The sequence below is a fragment of the Talpa europaea genome (assembly GCF_964194135.1).
Source record: "Talpa europaea genome assembly, chromosome: 6".
In the NCBI taxonomy this organism is placed as follows: Eukaryota; Metazoa; Chordata; class Mammalia; order Eulipotyphla; family Talpidae; genus Talpa; species Talpa europaea.
In genome coordinates, this window is record NC_140072.1 from 131,419,327 (window position 1) to 131,441,853 (window position 22,527).

Consider the following 22,527-nt stretch of genomic DNA (forward strand, 5'->3'; position numbering starts at 1 on the left):
GTGCTCCTCCCTCCCTCCCTAGGCCACAGATTGCCAGAACAGTGTTTCTTCTCTTCCTTTGTTATAAGATAATATCTATGTCTGAAGTTCAGACTATGTGGCACTGACTATAAAAACTAGATAAATTGAGGGAAGGAAGCTGGGTGGCCTTGAATAGTCAAAGAAGATTTCAAGGAGGAGGCACAGTTGGGGTGTAGGTGAAAGAATAAGTAAAGGAAGCAAAATAAGCCAGCCAGTGAGAACCAAATATTTGTGTACTCATGGGACAGAGAGAACCAACTCAATAAACTTAAAAGGACAATCGAGTAAGGTTGGGCAGGAGGGGCTTGAAAGCGTGGGCACTCGGGAAGCTCTTCTCAGTCTTTGAACATGAAATGGCACAATGACAGTGGCATTCAGGAGGATTATCTGTGTTTGCTCGGAGGACTGGATAGTGTCTGCATGTGTCTTTGCTTACACTCTCTGGATGGTCCATTTCATTCTAAGTAGGTTAAACACTATATGAATCAGAACAGGCTAGTTTATGTGCAGCCACAAATTAACCCAGAAATCTCAGTGACTGAATGCATGTGTTTGCTCTATTTGGCCACAAAGGTGGGTGGGGTGCAGCAGTGGGGAGTTCTCCATTTTCTCACCCCCAGACTGACAAGGGTCCCACCATCTAGAAAGTCACAGGGGCTATGCAGGAGAGAACAGTGGGATGGAATATTCCCTACTGCTTTCTTAATGCCTTAGCCTGGAGTGACATGTATCACTTTTACCCCAAACCGTTGGCCAGATATGGTCACATGTGCTTCACAGAAACTTGAGGCTATTGAGGAAGCAGTAAAAGTCTCCTCTGAGGTTCTGCAGTACTTAAGACACATTTTCTACTTTCTTAAGAGAAATAATGACTAAGAGTGCAGACCTTGGAGCCAGACTGCCATAGTGAAGAGCCTGGCTTCCCCCACTCACTAGCTGTGTGACTTCAGGCAAGTCACTCTACCTCTCTGGGGCGTTACTCCTCATCTGTACCACAGATGCTGTAGTGAGATAACCTCAGAATTATCATAGGCTTGAATGAGCTTTTATTTATTAATTTTTAATTTTTTTTTACATTGTTGCTCATTTTTAAACAATATTTGCTTCCCCCCACCCCCTCAGGTGTAGTCCCCATAGAATGTCCTTCCCCAAGGCGCCCATGCACCATCACCTCAGTCCCCTGTGCTCCACCCTCCCTCTGATCCCTCTCCCTCCTCCTCCCCTGCAGGATGTCTCTGGATTATAATTGTCTGTGTTTGCTTTGTTGTGTTTTGTACTCTTATTTTTTTTACACTGATGTCCTATTTGGTTCCCCTGTGTTCCTGCTATAAGTGAAACCATCCATGTTTTTCTTTTTCCTTGTGGTTTTATTTCACTGAGCATAATTCATGAATGAGCTTTTATACACAGCGCTTAGTGCCCTCTGCCATGGAATTAGTAGCACGATGGACATTACTCTTACTAATTTAGTCTGCTTGAATTTCCTTCCATTATAGCATCAGAAAAGAAGGCTAAGGTTTCTGATGCTAGTTGAGGGGCCGGTGGGACAGAAGTCGTAGTACCTTGGATGGTGATGCCAGTACCTGGACGAGGATGATGATATTGGCAAGTAAATATGGGCGCGAGAGAGAGGAAGGCAAGAGAACCCCAGAAGGATTGCCTGGCTCAGCCCTGAGGGTGAGAGGCAGGTGGTGCAGGTGACAGTCAAGTAAGTGTTCGGAGAAGCGAGAGGCCCCTGGGGGAGGATGGACTGAAGTCCTGGTGTGCGATGGTCTCACGAGGCTGCAGGAGGGGAGGCAAGGCCCCCCGGGTCAGGTGGGCTGGATTAATTCCCGGCTCCACCTGTCCATGTGGCTGTCCCGCCAGTTCCCTATCACAAAATGGAAATGAAGTTGGACTCGTCTCTTCAGGTGATAAGACCAGATGAAGTGATGCCTGTCAAGTGCTGGGAGAGCAGTGAGCAGACGGAGCTGTCAGCTGAATAGATACGTGGGGGTAGCTTTCCAGTGACCCCCTTTTCAGAGTGTGACGATGGCAGCTCTCGTGATCACTCGGTCCCTGCACTCAGAAGGGGCCGTTAGGCCCTCGGCCACTTCTCACCCTCGGGCTTTCCATCTCCTCACCTGAGTAGTCACAGCACTGTTCTCAGCTTCGCGGAGAATAGCAGATTACAGTGGCCTAAAAAGTGACCAAAATAGACCATTTTGTGGGCTAATTTAAGATCTGTGCTTCCCCTTTTAAAAATTGTCTGGTACTTTTTATTGATTTAGGTAGAAGTCACCACTCCCGCCTCTTGACATATAAATGATCTCCAAGTAGAACATTTTTCTGATTCTAGATTGAAATGGGCTTTTGGGTAATGAGCGCTGCGCGTCGGTGCCTCAGGTTTAGATGGCAGGGCCGTGGAGGGCAACAGTCTTCAGTTGCGACAGGCCCAGCCTAGGTCGTTGAGCACTTGGGGTGCTTCTTTTCATTTCATTGAAGAATTAAGAACGTCACAGATGTCTCAGCAGGCTTTAGAATTTTGTTAGTAATAGTATGAACAGCTGCTGTTCAATTAGGTGACTTCGGAGAACCTTCCGTGGGCCAGGCTCCGTAACAGGTGTTGTGTGTAGAGCAGATGACGCCTCGTCAGCTCGCACCCTGGCTGAGCTTACAGCCTCCTTACCTGCCCTGCTTGAGGTTTAGCTGGTCTCCTGGTCTCCCGGCTTGGCATGAGACGCGTCAGCCCGCTGATAATTTCCCTGCTGTGACTCTCTTGTCCTTTCTGGCCAGGCTGTGGCATCAGGTTCCCTTCCTGATGCCTTTTCTGAACTTAAGTTTCTTTATAAAATGTGGGCAATACTGTCTGTTCGTCCCGTTTGACAGGATGGGGGCAGGGAGACAGTCCATGAGTATGGGCCATCTTGTAAACCGCCGAGTCCCTCAGAGACCTGTCGTCATGGCTGAGGCCCGGCATTTGCTGCTGTGTCCTCTCCGCGCCATCATGGGTGTGTGATGCTTCCGTATCAAGTCCATCGCAATAGCTTGGAGGTTCATGGGTTGTCTTTCCTTTTTATTAGCCAAACGATTCTTTTGGAAATAAAAATAAAATGATGAAAGAGATCCATTGCCTTGTAACTACCAGTTTTGTGGGTTTTTTTTCTAGCTCCCTGTTATCAGGTAAAATTGGCAACATATCCCCTGACGCATGTAGAAAATACTCATCAGGGGTTGACTCCCGCTGTGTTAGGTTCAGGCCGCCTCCTTCGTGCCGCAGGAATGCAGAGAAGTATGTGGCCTTCGTCTCCAGCCTTCCCCACTCCTGAGAGGACGTGGGAATCAGGTGTAAACCAGTAATGGGACGCACACGTAGCCAGTGGCCTGTGAGAGAGGCAGGAAGGCTGGAGACAAGTGTGCCTGGAGTACAGACCTTTTTACCTTTGGTGGGAGGTTTAAAGTTTACCTTTTTGGCAGTTCGGCTGCTGATGGTTGAGTCAAATCATGCTTATAGATTTGTGGCACAGCAGAGGGAGGAGGGGAAAACTCAAGAATAGAAGATGTGATAGTCCTTTGTCGAGTGATGACAGCTGTGTTTGCTTCCTTGCCTCAGCGCCAACCCCGCAGCACAGAGGCTCCCCTCAGCGCTTCCACAGGGATTTCTCTCTAGGTGCCCCAGATAATCGTGAATATCCCGTCCTTCCTTCTTCACTTGGGAAGGTTGGTTGGTGGCGTGAGGAATGACCTAAGACTGACATCAGCCACGTGGCCAGACCTGTCTCCATCGGGGGTTCTGAGGACCACGCGTGTTTCTGTCCTAGGGCCAAGTGGTACTTTGTGAAATTGATGTGATACAGATATGAAGAACTCAGTAAATGGTGTGGAACCAAGAAGTCAAGTAGAAAATAGGAATTTGTAAGAAAATATATCTTGGGGATAAGCCTAATAAACACGTGAAGTGTGACTTGTGAGATAGCATTTTATTTTTTTATGTTCCATTGTCAAAATTGGTGTCTGTGCCAATAATATAGATACTGTATTGGGCTGGCTTGGGGGACAGTAAAACAAGTTTGAGCTGGCAAACAGGGTGACTGTACTTCAAAGGTCATGTTACTCATACTGCAGCCATCCTTTGAGTGCCTATGCAATGCCGTCAAGAATCCTGGGGACTCTGAGTGTGTGAGTTTGCATTTGACTCCTGATCTCACGCAGCTGAGCAGCGACTGCACCCCCTGCCCTCTCCTCCCCACTCTTTCTGGTAACCTGACTAGTGAAACGGATGCATGATACTTCTGACCTGAGTAAAAAAGAAAGGATTCTTTAGAAACCCAAGAAAAACCAAGCATGTTTGCATATTTTTTATTCCCAAGAAGAAGTAAGCAAGCCGACCCTCCTCCCGGTGGGTACCCCCACATGCAACCCAGCCATGCCCCTGACAGAGGCCTTTAAGTTCTTTGCCGGCTGTCTGGGGGGAGCTCATGCTGCCTCCATCACACCACCCATTACAACGTTGCTCTCCAAATCCACGTGCTAATTATATTCTCCTGTAACTTCTGCTGCTAGTTGACAGTGAACATTCAGGGACATACTCAGAATTTTGTAGCATCCTGCTCTTTATTCAAAGAGTTGCTTGAAACAAAATTTGATGACTCAGAACAAAATAAAACAAACTGGTGTTGAGGAGATAAAGTCTAAGAGTAAAAGAAACATAGATTGAAGAAATACATTACCCCCCCCAAAAAAAAAGACCCCGCAACTATGTTACAGTATTAACATTTTTACACTGGTAATATACAATCTTATCAGTCTTTTCTCTTGCCGACTCACTGGCAGGAAATTGTAATGATTAAATTTTTCACCAACACAAACCTTTTCTTTCTCCACTGAGTTATTTAACCACCCTTTTGGTGGCTCTTTACAAATTAGAACTTTGCTTTTTGCTGTCCTAGAGTGTAAAAAATACATACTTGTCACTTTACATCCAAGTTAGCGATGAGAACGTGCCCCATGCAAAGAATTTAAAAGACTCCAACTTGGAAGTTGGACAATCATTTCGCCTTATAAAAGATCCTGCAAAGTGGCTCATACAATTTCTTTGGCTATAGATCCAAAAGTTCACTTTTTACTTTCCGTTTAAAGACTTGTTATGTATCATAATTTGAGTTTCTGTCATTTCCCGAGAGTTTTCTTCAGGGACTGACTTTACGGCACTGGAAATTGACACGCTGACTTGACGTTTCAGCATCTTCATCACCTTTCTCTTGTACCCTTTGCATGCAAAGAAGTATATAAAGGGGTCCATGCAGCAGTTGAAGTTCATCAGGCATACTGTGACATGCAGAGAAATCTGGAATGACTGTCTTTGGCTGCACTCCAGGACATCAGGAAAAATAAGCTTCTTTATCATGTGTTGAATGATTGCCATATGGTAAGGGGTGAAACAGAGGACAAACACCACAATGATCAAAACAATCGTGTTGAGAGCCTTTTTGTTTACACCAGATTTCTCAGTTAGCGGGTTTTGTTTGGCAGTTTTAAAGAGTTTGCAGCAGATTTGCGAATAGCAGATGAGAATGATGATGAGCGGTAGCATGTACCCAATGAAACAGGCACCAAGCAGAATCCAGGGAAGCCCTTTTGTTTCTTCAAAGTTTGGATATTCCATGCATGTAGTCCTTTCCTCCTCCAGCTTCGACATAGGTTTTATCAGTAGTGGGAGGGTTTGAGCAAATACAAGAATCCATACAATAATGCAAATGCATTTTGCATGTTCAATTCTTTTTATCTTGTTGTACCGCAGAGGGTGCACCACTGCAAAGAAGCGGTCGATGCTCAGGCAGGTCATGAAGTTCACACCCGCATACGTATTGATGTAGAACAGGAGAGCAGTTATCCTACACAGAGCCTCGCCCAGTTTCCAGTCGAAGCCCAGTGCGTAGTAGGCTATGCGTGTTGGCAAGGCGGTGGTAAACAGTATGTCAGAAATCACCAGGTTTGTTGAATATAGGGTGGTAGAGTTGATCTTTTTCCTGTTTTGGAAGATGACAACCAAAGCTAACATGTTCCCCACGAGCCCAACCACGAAGACAATGCTGTAGTGCAGGGGCATCAGCACCCTGGCTGTGCTGCGGTGCTCGTAGAGGTCACAGTTGCTGCCTGGAGGGGCCGGGGAGAATGTAGTGAGATTGTCGTCCATCTTTATGTCCCTCAGCAGCGTACAGGGTCTCTAGAAAAAGCCAAGAAGGGTGTTTTTTTTTTAATTGAAAGCATCTCTAGCTAAAAGCAATAGGAACTGCCTTTTTTAGGTCTCTTTTTTTAATTTCAAAATGAATATAACTTTTAAAAGTATCATGTGTGGGACATGACTTAAATATAACAGGAAGAACAGAGAATAGACATTATGTCTTTGTTCACACAATTTGATGATTTAGGCAAAACTCTGGCAAAGGAACTAGAACCACCTCATGAGGCCAGATGCGTTTTTGTGACTGGAGGGAAGGTGTTAATCCTGTAGGCAGACACAGCCCCTTTCTTTTTCTGAATCATTGTCTGGTTAAGATAAAGTCAGGTCGAGAACCCCCTCCACGCACATTTCAGACAGGCATAAAATTGCTTTTTCATTGAAATTCAGTTGGGCGCCTCTTTTTTTTTTTTTTTTTTTTTTTTAGCCGAATGCATATCACTGCCAGGAAATGAAATCAGTCACACATTTATGTATTGAAATGTGAACTTACCACACTGATCTGATTTGTGTTAACCTAGAGTATAAGAAACATGTTTTGGCCTTGTTAGGAACTAAAAGTTGGGTCTTTAGAAAAGAAGAAGACAATGACTACGACAACCCTCGCACAAATGAGAATAGAGAAGGAGAAAGAAAACTCTCAGCTGCTTCCAAGAGGAAAATTTTAAATTAATTTTGAGCTGTATCTTCCCCCCAGGTGCTCCACTAATGCCTGCTGCACACACCCCTGGCATTTGCTCATGGTGGTGAGCGTTGCGAGGGTGGGTTTATGTTCCACTTCACTCCCTTGACGTCTTCATGGATCGGTGTGGCCGGTGTGTGTCACATGAAGATCTTTGCCTTGAGGCATAACTGACGTGACCTTACAGTAGTTCCAGGAGCACAGCATAATCGCTGATGTCTGTGTGGTGGAAGCCCACAGCCCCCACACCCCCTGGCACTGCCCACACACAGCGGCGCAGAGCTGGTGATGGGTTAGGCAGCAGGTCTGGCATAGACTTCTAGCAGGCGCTCCAGTGGGAATGCGGAATTGCTTAGCTGCTCCCTGGATGAATCTTTGGATTATTTCTAGTTCTTTTCTTGATATAAATCATGTTAGCATAAAATTGCAAATCATGGGTTGAAAAGTGAAAAATTCCTGCTACAAGAATCCAAATATGAGGGTGAACTTTGATAAAACTGACAAAGAACAGAGCAATAAGTTCTGTGAAGGTATGTTTAGAAGAAAAATAATTTTCTGATAAGACCGTCTCGGTATGCATACCTCATCTGAAAGTCACTAAACTGAAGAGAAAATTTCAATCTAGCTGGTGCTGCCGCTGCTCTATCCTGAGGGAGGAAGACTCCGGCCTCGCTGTGTCCAAGCACAGCTGCACATGGACATCTGTAGCCGCCGCACTGCGTGAGGTGGGCCTCCCCTAACTTAGTTCTGACAGTCTTAAGGCAGGGGTGCTAACAGACAGTGTGGGTTGTCTGGGGGTGGCAAAGATGTTACAGATGTGCATTACATACACACATTCAGCGTTGACAGGCTAGGTGTTAAAATAAGGCAATACAGCTTAAAGCATGAGGGACCAAAAATGGAAGTAAAACTTTTTAGTAGAAGACAGGAAAAGAGGCTCTGAGAAAAAAAAAGCATAGAATGAGGATGATAAATAGAAAACACAAAATAAGAGGATAGAAACATGTCACAACAGATTACTAAAGGTTGAACTTGTCTGTTAAAAGACAGAGATTGTCAGTTTGGGTTTTCAAAAATCTCAGCTCCATGAGGCTTCAAGAATCATAACTGCTGTGATTTGGGAAGGTTGAAAATAAAGGTGAGGAAACCGCAGAGCAGGCAGATCCCGGCCGTGGAAGGCCAGGCTAGCACAGTTGACACCAGAAAAGGCAGAATTCAAGGCACTTTTGCTATTCATAGGGATAAAGAGGTCACTACAAAAGTTAAAAAGAAAAAGCCACAAATAAAAATAATCATGAATTGACTAGTCACAGCAAACTCTGACAGAGTTTAAAGGTGAAATTGGCGCATACACAACCGTAATGGGAGATTTTTAAACACATTTTATTAGAGTCAGCAAGATAAAAAAGAGATTGAAGGCTTAGAAGATTGACCCAACTTGACGTAAAAAATTGTGCTGAAAACACAAAGTTATTTGCAAATTTGACCACATACAAGGTCTTCAGAGATATCTCAGAACTTTCAGAAAATCATTATAGCAGATCACATCAACAATAAAAGGATAAAGGATAAGTTTACAATCTAAAAACATACTTATAGGGAATTTATTGTTAAGAATTAACAGTGCAAATTTTGAAGTCCTGGGAACTAAATGACAACAGTGCTACGTGCAAGAGCTGGGTGCAGCCTGAGTGTGTCCCAGAGGCACAGCCTGGATTGACCACCTTGACTTTTTTAAAAAAGGAAAAAAATGGAAAATAAAGAGGTTCATACAGCTTCAGAAGCTAAAAAAGAACTGAGTTTTGCCCAAAGAAAGTAGAAGGAAATGATAAAAAATAATTGCAGAAATTAATGAAATGGAAAACAAAACAAAAAACTAACAAATAGGGACTTTCTCTTTTGTGCAAGGAAAAAAAATGGAGTCATTTTTGAAAAGCAAATCTGGGAATTACGATTGTGGAGTAAAAGTAGAAAGAAATGTCATTCAGTGTTGCGAAAGGGTCCATGTGAGGAATGATTTTCAAAAACTTGGATTAGAACAAGGGAGATATGAAAATTCCAAGCAAGGGTTACAGCTTAGGGATAGGCATCAGGAATTTCCTCTAGGTATCTGACTACTGTGGGGAAAAAACCCTTTTTTTCTGCAAATCTCTTTGTGTATTTTATTTTGAGGAGTATTTCAAAGCAGATTCATGGAAAATGTCTTTAAAATACATGGCAAGGGGACCTCTGGCCTGTACCCCAGTTCTTGTATGCACGAATAAATCTTTTTAAAAAAATACATGGCAAGGGGGAATAACGCGCCAAATGTGAATGGACCGTTTTGTCTCTGTAAAGCCATAGAGATCTGTGTGACTTTGCCGTCATCCTAACTGTAAATAGCAAACTCTTCTGCAGCAAAACAGCCTCCCAAGCATGTTTACTTACGGTTTTAAGTGGACCTGTGTATGGTTCTCTCTAGAGAACCATAGAGAACCATAGAGAACCATTGATTTCATTACTAGTAGATAACATTTCTTCAGACACTGTCTTCTCATTTTTGCATAACCGGACATGTTGACATGAACTGGTTAAGTTCTTTCTAGCCACAGAAAGGAAAAGCCCCTCCCCCTTAATTTAAATACTCTTTTATTATTACTTAGGAAAATTGCCTGGTGGCGATGTAATTTGTACTCTGGACACCTACCTGGAGGCATTTGTGATTTTTTTTCCCAGAGTACATATATTTGCCCTCTGCAGTCCCAATGTCCTCATTGGATATTTATTTTCTTTGCTTTTATCTCTGGTAGAAAGAGAATATAACCTTCACTATATTCAAAGATTTAGTGTTAGAATACCCGCTGTTTGTTTTTGCTTTAAGATTTCGAAAACATTCCCTTTACCCCTGATACCCAGATGCTTAATAATCATGAGCATCTTACATGAAAAGGGTTTGACCTTCAAGTCATTTTGTTTAAATGAAGACCTTAGCAATGGGTCGGATGGGCCAGGTCATGACGCAATGATAATTCTTAGGAGGTTACTTCTCTGAAGTCAGGTTTGCTCAAGGCTGTGTTTACACCTTGAGAGGATGGGTATCAGAGTGCCCACAGCGAGAGAGGAAGCCCCGGGAGCAACCTATCAAACAGCCAGCGGAGTGACAAATGTGGGCGTGCAGATGCTGCTGTGTTTGTACGTTGTTAGGTGATCTGCCCTTTCTCTGGCTGATATGCAGTCCTCTGGCTATTTTCTTGACTAGAGGGAAGATGGGGGAGCCCGGGAGTGGGGGTAAATGAAACCCTGGGGAAAGAAGGGAGTGAGGAAGACCCCGGGGTTCACTGGAATGGCAGAGGAACTATAGACAGGCCCAGGTGCGCAGGCCCCAGGCCCCAGGCTGGGCTGCTCAGTGCCCCTGGACACAGATGCCGCACAAAAAAAGAAACCATTGTCCCTTCCTCCGGTTACCTAGTTTCATATTTGTCATGACTTGAAAAAGCCTCTTTGTCGTGGAAGCTGAGCAAACAGGGACCTTTGAGTTTGGTCCCGTGTCACACACGCCAGGACCCAGCACTGAACCAGGAAGCCTCTTCCCCTTTGCTGGGGTTGGCTCAACAGCCATCATCTGTGGGTCGTGGTGCCAGTGCTGGTCTGGTAGGCAGGTGGGAAACAGCAGTCCCTCTGGTGGGAAGGAGACCCCCCAGGTCACTTCTTGGCAAAACAGAGTGTCCACTCCAGCCAGTACCCACCCCGTAACTTCCTGCAACCCTGAGGGGGGGTTTTCCCCAGCCAGCTCCAAGTCCTGAACCCATGGATCTCTCCACGTCTGGGGTCATTTTCTGAAGGGATGTGGGGAACACTGTTCAGAAAAGCACCGTGCTGGGGGAGCTGGTGCGCTCTGGCTTGTGGGATTGTGACCCTGTGACAAAGCCAGGCTCTCAGCACCTCTCATAGCCCCACAGAGCGACATTTTCAGGACAGTCACCTTGCCCTGGGCTTCCTGCGACAGAGCAAAACCAGTTTGCCCCTCCCTGCCCCTCAGTGGCCTCCTGGCCCCTGCAGCTTTGCAAGCTTGTGCGGGAGGGTGGGCAGGAAAGTGAGGGTGCCTGACACTTGAATTACAAGGTTAGAGACCTAATTACACACTTGGGGTTTTACATCTTCCCGCTATTTTTCTTATACCTTTCACTGATTGGTTCTTGTGTGGCTTTTTGCAGCTCTGGTGGGCTTGAGCATGGTCTGCGATGTGTCAGAGATGAAGGCCAGGAGGGGGTGATTTGAAGGACTTGAATCACGTGATGTAATGTTTAGGAACAGGAGACAAGAGAAGCCCTGGTATCATGTTCATTTCACTGTGAGGAAGAGATACCCTATGTCCCTGCATCCATGATTTGACGTGTGTGTGTGTGTGTGTGTGTGTGTGTGTGTGTGTTGGGGGGTCACTGAGTGATATATATAAAGGGCGCTTTGTCATGAAGGCCTGAGTCCCTGTCAGCGTTACCGTCTGACATCTCCAGAAACGTTTATAAAAACAGTGCATACCTTTTCTACTCGGAGGAAAGGGAGGGTCAAGTTTTAGACTTTGTGTCTACTATCTCTGGAAATGCATCAGAATCATTCAGTACCTCGTTTTATGAATAAAAAGAATTCCAGAGACTTTGCTAAGAGCCTTCCTTCAGAACGGGTGTCATGAAGGTGTCCAGTATGCCCTGTCCCCCCTCAGCAGCTGCCTCCTGCCTGTTAGCGCTTTCTGGGTCCTCAGCCTCCTGACCCTCTTGTGCACCAGGCATTTGGCCATCTTTGCGTTGCTCCCACTCCCCGGCCTGTCTCCGAGCCACCCTAATGTCCCCTGGAGCTGCTGCAGCTGCTCTTGTGATGCCCCTCACCCCACGGTTCCCCCACAGGACCTCCCCCACACGGATCCCTCACGTAGGCCCCCTCAATGACCCCTCACACAGGCCCTCACACTGGCCGCCCCCCACGCAGACCCCTGAGCCACTGCCCTGAGAACCCCAGGCAAATGGAGACACACAATGTCCCTCGTAATGGGGCTCTGTTTGCCTCCCAATCTGGGTTTCTAGCCCCTTCCTGCTCACCACGCCTTGGCTGAAGCCATTCTCAGCCACTCGTGTCTTGCTGTCCTATTCTCCCACAGATCTGCATTTCTGACACTCAGCCTCTGTCTAGCCTTCCTTCCTGACCCTCTCCTCAGTGCCAGCTTTCCTTAAGCCTTCCTACAAAATCTGCTGCTGCTGGAAGCTTCCTGACTGTATCCTTTTCTGCTCCCTCAGCAGCTCTCCCAGAAAGGCAGCGTGGGGCTTGCTAGGGCTCTGTCTCTGCGGTCACGTCTGTTGTTGAGTGTTGCTCATCACTGGGCTGTGAAGACCTGAGGGTGTGATGTTAGTTTTGTTCTCTCTCCAGCTGACCCCTGATAGGTGCTCCGTACATAGCCATTAAGGACTAGCAGACCCCAGCTCCCTTGATCCTCAGCCCAAGGTCGTCAGTAAACCACAGTGATTAATAACAGTAACTAGACTGGGCACTCCGCTGACATCAATCCCTGGCCCCTCTCACAACGCCCATAGTTCAGCTTCTGGTGGTGATGCTGAGGCCAGGACACCTGTGTGACCTGCCTGTAGGCACGGGGTCAAGTATCAGGTCCCATCCAGGCAGTGTGGCTCCAGAAGCCACACTCGGTGCCGCAGGGTTTGTCCCTAGCTCCTGTTTCCAACATGATCTCATGTGATTCATAGAAACCAAGCACAGCAGACATCGCCACATCCACATGTACCAGCTCTTCCCTGTCTGGGAAAGGAGGGGCCTGGCGGACGGGTGGGGGGAGGGCGGGAGATGCGTTTGCTTTAAATACAGGAGCTTGTGGATTTATTTGTAGTGGGCTTTATAAATTAATTTCAGTTTTGCTACTTTAAACAATACATCTGGAGTACAGTTTGGCCTGAAATCTCTGTTGAAAGAAGATGATGCCTACCTGGGACAGTCTTATGGTGTTAACTTGTGCTTAAACTACTCTCTAGGTATCTGCAGATATTTAGCAAAATGTTTATTCTTCTCTTTGTGGTTTCCAGACACCACAGGGATCTTGGTCACCTCTAGAAATTTCAGAGGACTCTGGCATGTGTTCCCTCGCCTTCCACGGAGGCCCCATGTCTCACACACTTCTCGGGAAGCTGAGACTGGTTAGGGACCAGCAGACACGTCCCAGCCTCTGCACATGCCCCATTAGGCCCTTTGAACAGCCCCATAGAGCCTTCTCTGTAGTGGGGAGAAAAGGACCACTTGCCCCCTTTATGCGGTGGTAAGCTCTTTTTCTAAAAGCAAACCTTCCTAAGGAAGTGGCTGATTTTATCTCATGCAGCCTTTCACCCCAGAGATAAAATGTTCCAGAGCCATGCTACAGTAGACGTCTGGGAAATGCCTGTAAGGTACCCCAGGCGTGAAAATCAGGCAGCCACCTGAGCTGATACATGTCCCATTACATGGCTGGTCCTGCTACTGATAAGCACTTGGAAGCCAGTGGAAAGTAATTTCTAGAAGTAATCACCAGCACCGCTACCACACATGATGGGTGAGCAGGAACAGTGAGGATTCTGTGGAGCAGAGGTATGACCATGAAGCCCAGTTCACCCGAGAGGGAAAGCGCACACTTCCTGGTCTCCTCGCAGCTTGTAATTCGCCACCTTCAGCTCAGTCTGGACACAAATATTGGCAAATCACTGCCTGGAATGCCTTGTTCTGTTATATTTTTTAGGCATATCAAAGTCCTAAAAGTATATATGAAGATGTGTTCAACTTTACTGATCAAACAGATTTTTTTTTTTTTTTTTTACTTAACAAATTAATAGCTGGCATTCAGAATTAAAATAATCATTTGGCTGAGAATCTGTGAAATCCAGAATATCCATCAGGGGTGGGAGGGGGCGGGGGGGGGTAAATTGGAAAAATTTTTATAAACCGAAAACTACAATTTATAGCTAAAAAATAATTACTGCCTCAAGAATTCTATTACTGGTATTTTCTGGCCTGAGAAAGAATAGAAAGTATAAAAGCATAGAAATAATAGAAGTATAGAAAAGACTTTTATATAAATAATGTGGTCCAACAGTGAAATGTAACATCTCTTATTTTAAATGGTGCTCAATAACTTGGTATATATGCAGTATCCGAAGTGCCGGAAGTGTCCATTTTCAAGTAACTTTTACTTTTCCCTCCATGTTAAAGTATCCTGAAATTCCTGAAATACTGGCATTATTTGCTGATTTATACTTGATACTCCCTTTTTGTAATTGTGAGTTCACCCCAAAGTACAAAGTAAACCTTCGTATTTGGCAAAGATATTTCTGGCAGGATCTATTGCTTTCCCTGAGCCTAATGGTAGAATGCCAGAGGCTGAGCTATAGCAATATCACTGACGGAATTTTTGTTAGAAATGCTTATAGATGAGTATGGAAGAGTCTTTCCCTTAGCTTTAGACCCTTCATTATGCTTTCAATTTTTTCTCTTTCTACATTTTAAAAGGACAGGCTTGTCAGGAAAAGGAGAAACAGTGAGGCACCTGCGTACTCACAGGCGGGCAGGAGAGCTGCCTCTCCCCAGTGCAGAGACTGGACTGATGGAGTGTCCTCCAATTTTCTTTTAACTCAAAACAAGTTGTTGAAAAAGTAAAATATCTGGTCCTTACCTCTCAGGGGCTTGCCGGAGCGCCTGTCTAGCGGCAGTTAGTATTTCCCCAGACTGTGCAGGCTGACTTTGGCATGATGTTTAAAGGAGACTGTGGCGACACCCTTTTATAGTGGTGGCTTTTTTTTTTTTTTCACCCCGTGTGAGAGCATAGTTTGATGGCGCGCTTTTTTTTTTTTTTAAATGGGAAGTGAGAATTTCTGTTAGTGATTTTTTGACATGGTTATCCAAAAACCCCTTGGAATTTATGCATTGCTGATATCTATGGAACTTTATAAATTTTTCTGCAAAGATTTAAGTATTAAAAAAATTCTTTGAAAGAGACTGAAGGATTAAGCCTTAGCCAGAACAAAAAAAAAAAAAATTATAGTCACATATGATTTTGTATCCATGTTCTGTTTAAAAGTATGGTTTTAAGACATGTTTTTAAGGAAACAAATGCCAGCATTGACAATTCCGGCTCCCTGTAAACTTGGTGTAGCTATTGGCTACACCAGGCTCCGTGGCCTGTCAACAGCTCATGCCAACGAGGCCTTGGTTTCTGTGCTGAATGGAAGAGACACGCTTTGGGTTATGCACGGAGTGGCCCGTGTCTTCAGGCAGGAGCTGCCCGACTGGGAACTGAATCGGGAACTGCAGGGACACATAAGAGTGGGTGGAGGCCCTTCCCGCCAAGTCCAGTCTTCGGCACACACACCGACGGGGACCTCTGCTGATCAGAGTCATAGAGTTGTAGTTCTGTTTAGTTTGGCTCTTTTCAAACCAACCAAGTCACGTGGCTCCCAAAATTGAAATTTATTTGGAGGCTAAATGACTAGAAGGAAAGCGCTCAGAGCAGGAGAGGCACTATTTACAGGCGTCTGGCCTGGTCTCCATCCCACTGAGCACCGGGCACTGCAGAGGTGGCTGGTGATGGGCAGAGGTGGCTCAGAGCAGGCCCCAGGGTTGAGGGGTCTGCACCTAAGTCTCAGGAGGAATCAGAGGGGAAACTGAGGACGTGCAGCCATAGCAGGAACACACACCTCGGCCTTGAGCACTTGGAAGCTGTCTACGGGGACGAGGGCAGGTAGTACATGGGAATCTTCCTGTCTCCAGAGAATAGAAGGACGGTCAGGAAGAGGAAGTTCCTGGAGAGAGATTTCAAACCAGATACCCATGTTGTTCTCAAAAGTTGGGGTGGTGAAAGAGTAAGCTATCTCTCGTTTATATGCTCGCCTAAGTGAGATGGCTGTGTGGGGGCCCGTGTGGAGAGAATTGAATCATTTGTAGTTCAGTGGCCTCAGAGGCCCTTCTCCTTCAGGATTCTGTCAGAATGGCCTGTGGGTTTAGCCTGTCGTGATATTGCTACATTTAGAAGCCCACTCGCTTCTAAAATGCTGGGGTTCTTGTCAACCGGAAGATCCACAACTCACCTGAGTCCTTTGGCCCTCCACCTCACTCTATAAAATAAAGGTATTGAGCTAAAAAATCACCAAGATCATTACTAGTATAAAAATTCTGTGAGGGGGAATATAGAGAGATTTGATGATTTGGTGGGTAAATATGATAAAGTATTCCAAAACTAGTTCACCTAACCTTGGATTGACGAAGAAGTCACCACTGGCGAGTTTTCGGCTTGTTTAAAGACCATCCTGTGGGGGTTCGCTTTTTAATTTTTGAAATAATAATTATTAAGTAAAACATTGCTGTACAGTGACCTCAGCCTGATAAAGCAAATGTTCTAGCAAACCAGCCCTAGGGATGAGAGAGGGTAATTGTCCTTCCAGGTGCTGGTGACGTTTATGTGACGTCATGTCGTGACTTTATCACTGTTGAAAGTTACCAGGATTTTTCTGATTATAAAGTGGAGTCAGCATCCTTTTCTGTAGAAGAGGTGGGCTGGACATGTGTGGCCTGAGCTGACAGTTTGTGTTACCTGTCCTGTCAATTACAATCATGAATGTGTAGTTGATACTCAATAAATATCTATGACATTGGTTGAGGGAATGAACAAATTCTTTATTAACCAATTTTTCTCTGTTCTCTACTTGCGCTTCAATGCTGAAGCCAGATTAGGGCTTCCAGAAATTAGCTGTTCACAGTAGGAGAGGGGTCAAGCTGAATTACTGTTGACAGTGTAAGGAACAGACATTGTCATAAAATAAGGAAAAGAAAAAAAACTAGTCAATGACTAATAACGTTGTCATATTTTGTGGAGTCTGTGTGTATAGAAATAGCAATGGAAAATTTCTACAAAACAACCTCTATAACCAGTGTCTGAAATGTTTGCCTTTGTGTTATAGGTCTGTGTGGTCTAGTGTTTAGTCATCACTTAAAAACTTCACAATGATCATTAACTTCTAAGGAATTTTTAAACTTCTTCTATTGGCATATAAGACATGAGCTGTGGTCATTAAAATTCCTACCAGTATTTTCTTAGACTCTTTTGAAAGGTAGCCTCAAACAAGAAGGCTGCTTCAGATATTTTTTTGTAACATCCTTGTTGACACTTGTTTGCTGAATGCAAACTAGGTCTTCTATAAATTCAGTCCCTGAAAGAACATGTTCTGTGGCGAGACCTCTCAAGTGCAACCGAAAGAGTTTTCTTATTATTACCAAGAGACCAACAGGCTATATTTTGAATACTTATAAGAAACCATATGTTTTAATCCCATTAAAAATCATAAAAAACGAGGGGAAGGATTTTTTCAATAAAAGGCAGACTCTGCTGCTTGGTTATACCATTTTAAAGAGAAAATCATTTATTCAGACATTTATTGAGCAGCCACAGCGTCAGGCACAGTTCTAGACAATGGGACAAAGTGGAAAAAAGCCCCACAGAAATCCCCACCCTCATAGGGCTTCCATTCTGATCTGGGAGACTCGATAAACTAGGTGCGTAGTAGATGAGAAGGTGATAGGGGTTCTGGGGAGAGGAAATGGGGAGTGCACCGTGGGGGAGGGGTGGGCTGGGGGCGGGAGGGCTGCACCTGGGTTGGGGCAGCAGGGCGGACTGCTCTCGGCAGCGTGAAGACGGCCTGATGCAGAGTCTGTCTGGCAAAGGCGGCCAGGAGAGGGCAGGAGCAGAGGGGCACCCGTGGGCGCTGCCGAGTGGGCAAGAGCACATTCAGGGCAGGTTTGGGGGTACCCAGAGCCCTGTGGGTCTCTGGAATGACTGAGGAGTCACTGGAGGAATATAAGCCCAGCAGGGACACACTTGTACCGTTGAATGAGAACACGTAGCTGTTGAGTGGTGCTTGGGTTCTGTGTACTATTCTTCTGTGTAATATTCAGAACGGCAAGTTCATTAAAATTGCTGCGTTCATTAAAAAAAAAAAATTCAGCAGACGCATTGTGCGGAAGGACCTGTCTCAGGCTCTGGGTCTGCAACACTGAGTAGCCATGCAGGGGCGCTCTGACAAATCCCCACACAGTTAGGGTGTGGATCACGCGCCGGTGGGCAAGTAAGGTCTGTGCCATCGCCCCCCAGTCAGCGAGCTCCTTGCTGGGCCAGGCTGTGTGGCAGATGTTAGGGGAATGAAGAGGTCGCCTTTCCTTCTCTGCCTGGGCCGGGTGTGGGGTGCGCCCAGTCTGGGGAGTGGGGGACCAGGCGAGTGGTGGCGCCTCCACAGCTGATATGAGGTGCCATCTATGTCCCTCACACCCCCCAGCACGCAGGAAGCCGCGCTGCCCTCGCCCTGCACTCAGGTGGTCCCTGTTGGAGTTTGCGTCGCTGCAGCCACTTACCACAGTGGCCGTGTGTGCACACGCCTTGCTCACGGTAGAGCTGAGAGGACAGTGAATGAGTTTTTACTAACGGTCTTTTAAAAATGGGAAAATCCACACAAGGCTGAGAGGGCGCCGTGTTTCCAGAACATGATAGGCCATTTCTCGGTAGAAGTGGAGAATATTTTTTTGGATTTTCTTATGTCCAGAAAGAGTTCATGGGGCCTCCCTGGTGGCACAGGTGGTTGAGTGCAGCACTGTGAAGCTGTCGCAGCCTCCACGGCGGTGGTTCGATTCCCGCCCGGTCAGGGAGAAACCCACATGGCGCAGCAGACCTCTCCTGTCTCGCCCGTTGCTCCCCTCAGCAGTGTGTATTTCGGTCCTTCTGCCAGTTCTGCTCCCCACTCTGTCTCTGGTGGATTCTCTCACCCTCCCGTGCCTCTGGTCTGTACTCCAGTGTTTGCATAAATAAATCTTTTTAAAAAATAAAAGTTCATGGTACTGATGCTGCGCACTCCAAAAGAGGGAAGGTGGAAGGTAGAGTGAGTGACTTAGCCGGGTGGGCACAGGTGTGTGTCCAAGCCTCTCTGCCCCTGAGCGAGGCATTGCTCTGCCAAGGGGGCGGTGGGACCCCTGGATCTGGCTGGCCCCCTCTAAGGGCTGTTCACAGAAACACCGAGGCCAGGCGGCTTCCAGGGTGAAGAAGAGGGTGCCTTCCCCCCAGGAGGAGCGGAGCAGCGCCGGGAAGGGCTGAGCTGTGGGCTAAGCCGAGACATGGGAAGGGCGTGGAAGGTGAGAGGCCGCTACTCGGGGTGTCTGAGGCTGCTGGGCCTGGGGAGCGCCTGCGGGGGCTAGGTTTCGAGGGGAGCAGGGCCAGGTGTGAGGAACTAGACGGCTGAGAAAGAGTCACAGGCTTGGTATTCCATGCTGCCATTTCGGTTTCCCCTTTGGATACGGGCAGCTGGGGAAAGAAGGTTTAGATTGGTGTGACCTGCTCAGCGCCGTTTCATGAGGAGCAGAGTTGGCAGTGTGGAGAGATGGACTGGAGAGGCACCGGGCCTCAGTAGAGAGACACCTGTGACTTGAACAGGTCGGGGTGAAGGAATGGATGACTCCTGACCGAGTGGGGCCGTGTGGGCAGCGGGGGACTGGCTGGTCGTCTTAGTCGAAGCCATGGCAGGGTCTGCGGTCATGCGAGAAGAGCCGGTTGTGGGACCCTGGCGAGGGGCGGTGGTGTGAGCAGTTGTAGGAAACCCAGCCTGAAACAGGGTCCAGGACAAAAGGAGGAAGGCATTTGAGGAAGGGAAAGCAGGGCTGGTGAGCGGTGCAGTTCGGTCTGCAAGGCGGCTTCGGGACCCGGCGGTGATCAAGGATGACGTGTCCTCTGTGGTCGCGTCCCTTTCTTTAGCTGTGAAGATGTTCATGGGAAGAAAACGTAGCAGCAACTTTAACTTTTCTTACAATGCCTGGCATTTTATTAGTACACATGGAACCACTTCTTGGTGATAGGATCAGAGTTTTCATACAACATTACAGAAGTAGAAAGGATTTTGGGTGTGAGGTATCGAAACCCACTTGTGTGTGTAAGATCATGCTTTTTCAGACAGGTCAAATTTTAAGCCACGCTCCCCCAAGTTCACATTTGCTGTTGGCGTTTTAATTTATCATGCCTTTCTAATTTTTGTTTGTTTGTTTGCACAGCCTGGCACCTGTGTTTGCTCTCTTTGTGCCGTTTTACTGCTCCATTCCGAGAGTCCAGGTGGCACAAATTCTGGGCCCACTGTCCATCACAAACAAGACGTTGATTTATATCCTGGGACTGCAGGTACAGTACGCGTTTTTATTGTTCACATTTCTTTAACCAGATCTTTTGGGGTTTTTTGGTGTGTGGGGGGGATTGTCTTTTTCTCATTTGATCTCCTTGAAAACAATGTTTTGTTCCCATGAGTTTGGCTTCGTGATCTCTATCAAATGTTCAAAGGAAGTGTTACAGAGCAAAAGCATCGGGGCATATACGGTACTAGAATACTCTCATGGCCTTCAGAAATCTGATAAGAGTGTTCGCTGTAATTTGTATCAGTGGAAAATATTTTAATTTCATCATGCAGTTGCGTGTAACTGCTTTTTAAAAATCACAGTATGAAGTGGAAACAAAGGAGGATAGTCAAAAGGTGGAGAGTGGAAAATTGCTGTAGAAATTAATTTAGTGAATACAGTTTCCCAAGAATAAAGCTCTGAAGAAGAAACCAGGTGCAGCCTAGCAGCCCGAGCCCTGGGGTTTGCTAGAAGCGCTGGCAACTTCACGACTCGCGCGGCCTGGATATTCACCGCTTGCTAAAGCGTTGGACCTGAAGACCAGTAGAGTGTTTGTCGTCTGACTTAAATGAAAGGAGACCGTCTTCTCCAATATCCAGTGCCCATCGGTCACTCTCTGCTGGGCTCCAGGCCTGGGGGTGGACGACCCGCTTGCCGTTGAGTTTTCTACCTGTAACACTTGTCACTTTTCTTTCGCTCTCACACCTTTTGATGTCAAGTTTAAGTCTGTTGTTTCCTGTGGTTCCACGTTAGCTCAGCCTCTTGATCCACTCTTCATGCTCAGAACATTCCTTATCCCACACACATCACACCGGATACCCGTGTCGCTGTCAGATGCGCTCCCCCATCCCCTTTTAACCTTTAGCATTTCCTCCAACTTCTCTAGTCTGCTGCTGGGTGTTATCACTGGCTCATCTGGGGTGGGTGTTTCCTTATCACTTTTACAACCGTTTCTCATGAAATTGTCCTTGGTTTCTCAACCTGCACGCCGGTACACTCTCCCTTTCTCCTCCCCAGTTGTCACGGGAGCTCATAGCCCGTTTCTGCCGTTTATTCTCATTACTAGCATTTGCTGTGGCATGTTCAATATTGTTAAAAGATGTTAACAATCCAAAGCAGAACAAAATGGACGTTGGCCAGGAGACCCAAGCTCCGGCTCTGCCATGGCACTCTCTCGCTGAGACTCGGCCACATCACGGATGCCCTCTGACCCTCACGTTCACACTGCGGCTCCTTGCAGCTCCTCGTGACACAGCATCTTAGCTCAAAGAACATTGTTCAGTTTATGATGGAGTCTTTGGAGCTGAGGGAACTCTGGCTGCTTGCCCTGCCAATCATTTGCTTTGTCTGTCCCTCGAGGCTTCCGATATCTATCTCACTGGCTCATTCAAAGGCTCAGCGATATGTTGAGTGTTCAGTATAATCTGAGCCGATAAAAACTAAGTCAGTTGGTTGCTTTTATTAATTCATCATGTATGTCTCTTCCACAATTGGTTTTTATGAGATTGTGAGTATAATGTGTATGTGTGTGTGTGTTAGCAGTAGATACCAGACAGTGGAGATGGAGCTGCCTCAGTGACTTTTTGATAAAATCTAAGCTTTCAGATGAGTGGTGCCTGGGTTGCTGATCCAGCACCACTCCCAACCCTCCCCCTCAGCAGCCTCAGAGCCTCTTTGCTCTCCACCCTTCCCTTCTGCTGGACCTTCACACACAAATATTTCCATGCCTTTCTGCACTCCCCACCACAGCATTCTGAAGTCAGGAACATGGGATGCATGAGTGGTTGAATAAATGACTTCAGCTATCACCACAAGAGCAAAAATGTTTGTGAAGGGTCATTTGAGCATAAATGGCTTGAGAGCCACGCCCTGCTAGGGGCTGCGGAAGGCAAAATTAGATGTGCTCACGGCACCTAGCGGGGAGCAGCATCCCTTCCACATGCAGAGCAGACACAGCCAGCACCAGAAATGCAATAAGAGGGCTGTGCAGGTCCAAGGGAAGTCACTTTTTCCTGACAGGGTTAACCGATACACTCGTCTTCACTTATGTGAGAGACGCAGCAGCCTGACGGGCTGTAGTAAGCCCAGGCTGGACTCGGGTATGCAGCTACCACCCACCAGGCCTCCGGCCTCCAGCAGATAACATAACCTTTCAGTTCAATAATGGAGCTCCCCTCATGGGGTGAATCGGAGGATTCAGTGAGTTAAACATGTGGCCGGCATTGAGACCCCCGCTTGAGCACCGTGAAAGTGTTGGCCATTTTATCCATTATATTTCTAGAAGGAAATGGCCCCAAAATATTTTTCCACATAATTCTCACCCTCATGATTATCAGTCATTTACACTAAACAAGAACACCTGCTGGGTCGAAGGGTTACATTTTAGGTCAAGGGATTACATTTGAAGTCA

General features: G+C 46.5%; 2 protein-coding genes across 2 annotated transcripts in view; one reads left to right on the plus strand and one right to left on the minus strand.

The window, feature by feature from the left end:
* Window positions 1–22,527, plus strand: part of UBAC2 (UBA domain containing 2) — a gene marked incomplete at both ends in the record, with an annotated part of 119,533 nt that overhangs the window by 54,583 nt on the left and 42,423 nt on the right. Inside the window, one exon of the mRNA XM_084235712.1 lies at window positions 20,004–20,127. Coding sequence (XP_084091838.1) covers window positions 20,004–20,127 — 124 coding nt within the window. The remainder of the gene's footprint in view (window positions 1–20,003; window positions 20,128–22,527) is intronic.
* On the minus strand, window positions 5,123–6,199 carry GPR183 (G protein-coupled receptor 183; the record flags this gene model as incomplete). Its single annotated transcript, XM_084235597.1, has 1 exon — window positions 5,123–6,199. Exon 1 carries the CDS (start codon window positions 6,194–6,196, stop codon window positions 5,123–5,125), a length of 1,074 nt encoding a protein of 357 aa, XP_084091723.1. The 5' UTR covers window positions 6,197–6,199.